At 24.0% G+C, this 2,316-nt stretch overlaps 2 protein-coding genes across 2 annotated transcripts in view; one reads left to right on the forward strand and one right to left on the reverse strand.

Moving 5' to 3' along the window:
* The window catches only part of LOC102676874 (glucose-6-phosphate 1-epimerase), a gene marked incomplete at its 5' end in the record, with an annotated part of 32,310 nt that extends 32,239 nt beyond the window's left edge, over positions 1–71 (reverse strand). The window contains one exon of the mRNA XM_006620192.1: positions 1–71. Within this exon, the coding sequence (XP_006620255.1) occupies positions 1–71 (71 nt within the window).
* Positions 72–685: 614 nt separating this feature from the next.
* The window catches only part of LOC102677018 (FERM domain-containing protein 5), a 65,811-nt gene continuing 64,180 nt past the window's right edge, over positions 686–2,316 (forward strand). Inside the window, 1 exon segment of the mRNA XM_006620193.2 lies at positions 686–1,064. Coding sequence (XP_006620256.1) covers positions 969–1,064 — 96 coding nt within the window. The 5' untranslated portion in view covers positions 686–968.

Consider the following 2,316-nt stretch of genomic DNA (forward strand, 5'->3'; position numbering starts at 1 on the left):
CCATGTTTGAATCGTGAATGCGCCGCCGACTCCTCGACCAACGCAGGCAACCTTTGTTCAATGCTCCTAGTTTACCCCCACTATATTTCGATTTACTACTTTAATATACAAGTCATTCATCGTTGAGTGACATCTGTAGGTTGTTCTTATAACTTTATATGAAAGCAATATTTACTTCGATAATAATAATATTCGACGATAAGAATATAATTCTAAAAAAAATTTTTTTATTTAATGTTTGTATTTTTTTACAAAGATTAAAGTTATAATTTATAATATTATATAAATACGATATATTTTATATTGTTTTCTATATTTATTTTATTTTTTCATTTAATTTTTAAATAAAAATTAACAACAATATTAAATTTGAATAGTTTATAATTTATATTTTTGATTAATATAGTGATCAAAATTTTTTGTATAAGTAATTATTTTAAAATATCTATTTAATAAAGAAATAATATTTTATTCCAAGATACAATGTTATTTACTTTCTATGTAAATAAGATAAGTTTTTATTAACACATTTTTATTATGTTATCTGTAAATATAATTGGAAAAACTTATTGATGATATTTGAAAATTTATTTTTAAAATACCCGCTACAGTTGAGTCATGAACCAATCATATTACACAATTGCTGTATCTCTGAACGGCAACATTGGGTTTGTTACGTGAGTTGAAAATATGGCATCGTTGTAACTTTAGGTCAGAAGACGAGACCGGTTGACAGAAAGTTTGGTATTCTACATACTACTGTGATGTATCGTTCGTTGTATAGTGTCATCGTGCGTTATATCAACTTGACGGAAAATTTACTGACAAGTCGCGTATCAGCGACAGTTACAATTATTTACGATAACGACAACGTGAATCGAAAATAATTAGCTGGCAGTGTGTGGTGCTGTGGGGCAGGAGACGATGAGGGTCGAGGGGATAATTCGGGTGGCGACTTGAGGGCAGAAATGTTGAAATTTGGTAGTAAAAGTGACGTTACAGTGGTGCATCGCGCCACTATTCGACTTCTAGACGACGCCGAAATTATCCACTGTGACTTTCAGGTGAGATACTCATTTAGTCACTACACGCGACAAACTATTGATGACGCTTATACACGCGCTTTTACCCCTTTTTCTTGCTGCCGGTAACGATCGCTCAGCTTCAAACAAGTTGAGAGTTTACCGACTTGTGAATGCCTAAATATCTACATGTTAGTCAAAAATATTTTGCATAAATGTCTGTACTTTGATTCAAACAAAATAAGTATTTCGATCGATTCCAAAAAATAATCATTACAACTGTTTGTTCATCCAAAATTTTCTTTTTAATGTTAATTGTACTATTTAATGATTTGAATCGTATAAATGATTTTTATAATAATCAGTATATGATGAATTTAATGTTTCATATTTGTATATTATAAATATTATAGGTAATCATCAGTTATGTTTTATATTGAATATAATTTCAAATTAATAATTTGAAAATTTAATAATTTGAATTTCGAATATAATAAAATAAAAATTTTTTTTTAACTATTAATAATTCATTAAATCTGAAATAATGATAAGTTGAAATTTATTACTTATAATATTTTAAAATTATATTTTTATTAATATATTTATTAACATTATTTCAATTTAATATGATAATTAATGTTAATATAATATATTAATGTTTTATTCGCAATATTTATCGTGTGTTTTGTATTTAATTTGTATACATATCTATGTACATATACAACAAGTTTAATAGCTTAGTGTTGCAAGCCACGTGCGTATATTAACAAGAATATTAAAATATTACAATTTGATATTTGATAATTATATCTTCAGTACTAGTACTCATACTAACTGAGTACTAGGTAGTTGAATTCTTATTTTATTTTTTGAATATATGTAATTTTGAATAAAGAATATATTTATCTAAAATATATAATTTTATAGAATTATATTATACATTTAAAGTAGATTTTGAAAATATTCTATTTAATAATTTTCAATATTTTTAAATATTATAATATTTATATTTCTTAATGTAATAGAAATGTATAAAAAAATAAAATATAGAAAAATGATAGATATGTATATATTAAACATATATGCATTTTGCACAATACACATGAATCCATATGCATATCATACATAATGATTTTGATATTTTTTTATAAATTAAATTATAGATTATATATATTATATATAATCTATAATTTATATATATATTATGGTTTATATATATATACTTCCTTTAAAACTACAAAATAATATTTCCTTTAAAACTACAATATAATATAGTAAAATATTAAATATTAAA

The sequence above is a fragment of the Apis dorsata genome, unplaced genomic scaffold, assembly GCF_000469605.1.
Source record: "Apis dorsata unplaced genomic scaffold, Apis dorsata 1.3 scaffold_486, whole genome shotgun sequence".
Lineage (NCBI taxonomy): Eukaryota > Metazoa > Arthropoda > Insecta > Hymenoptera > Apidae > Apis > Apis dorsata.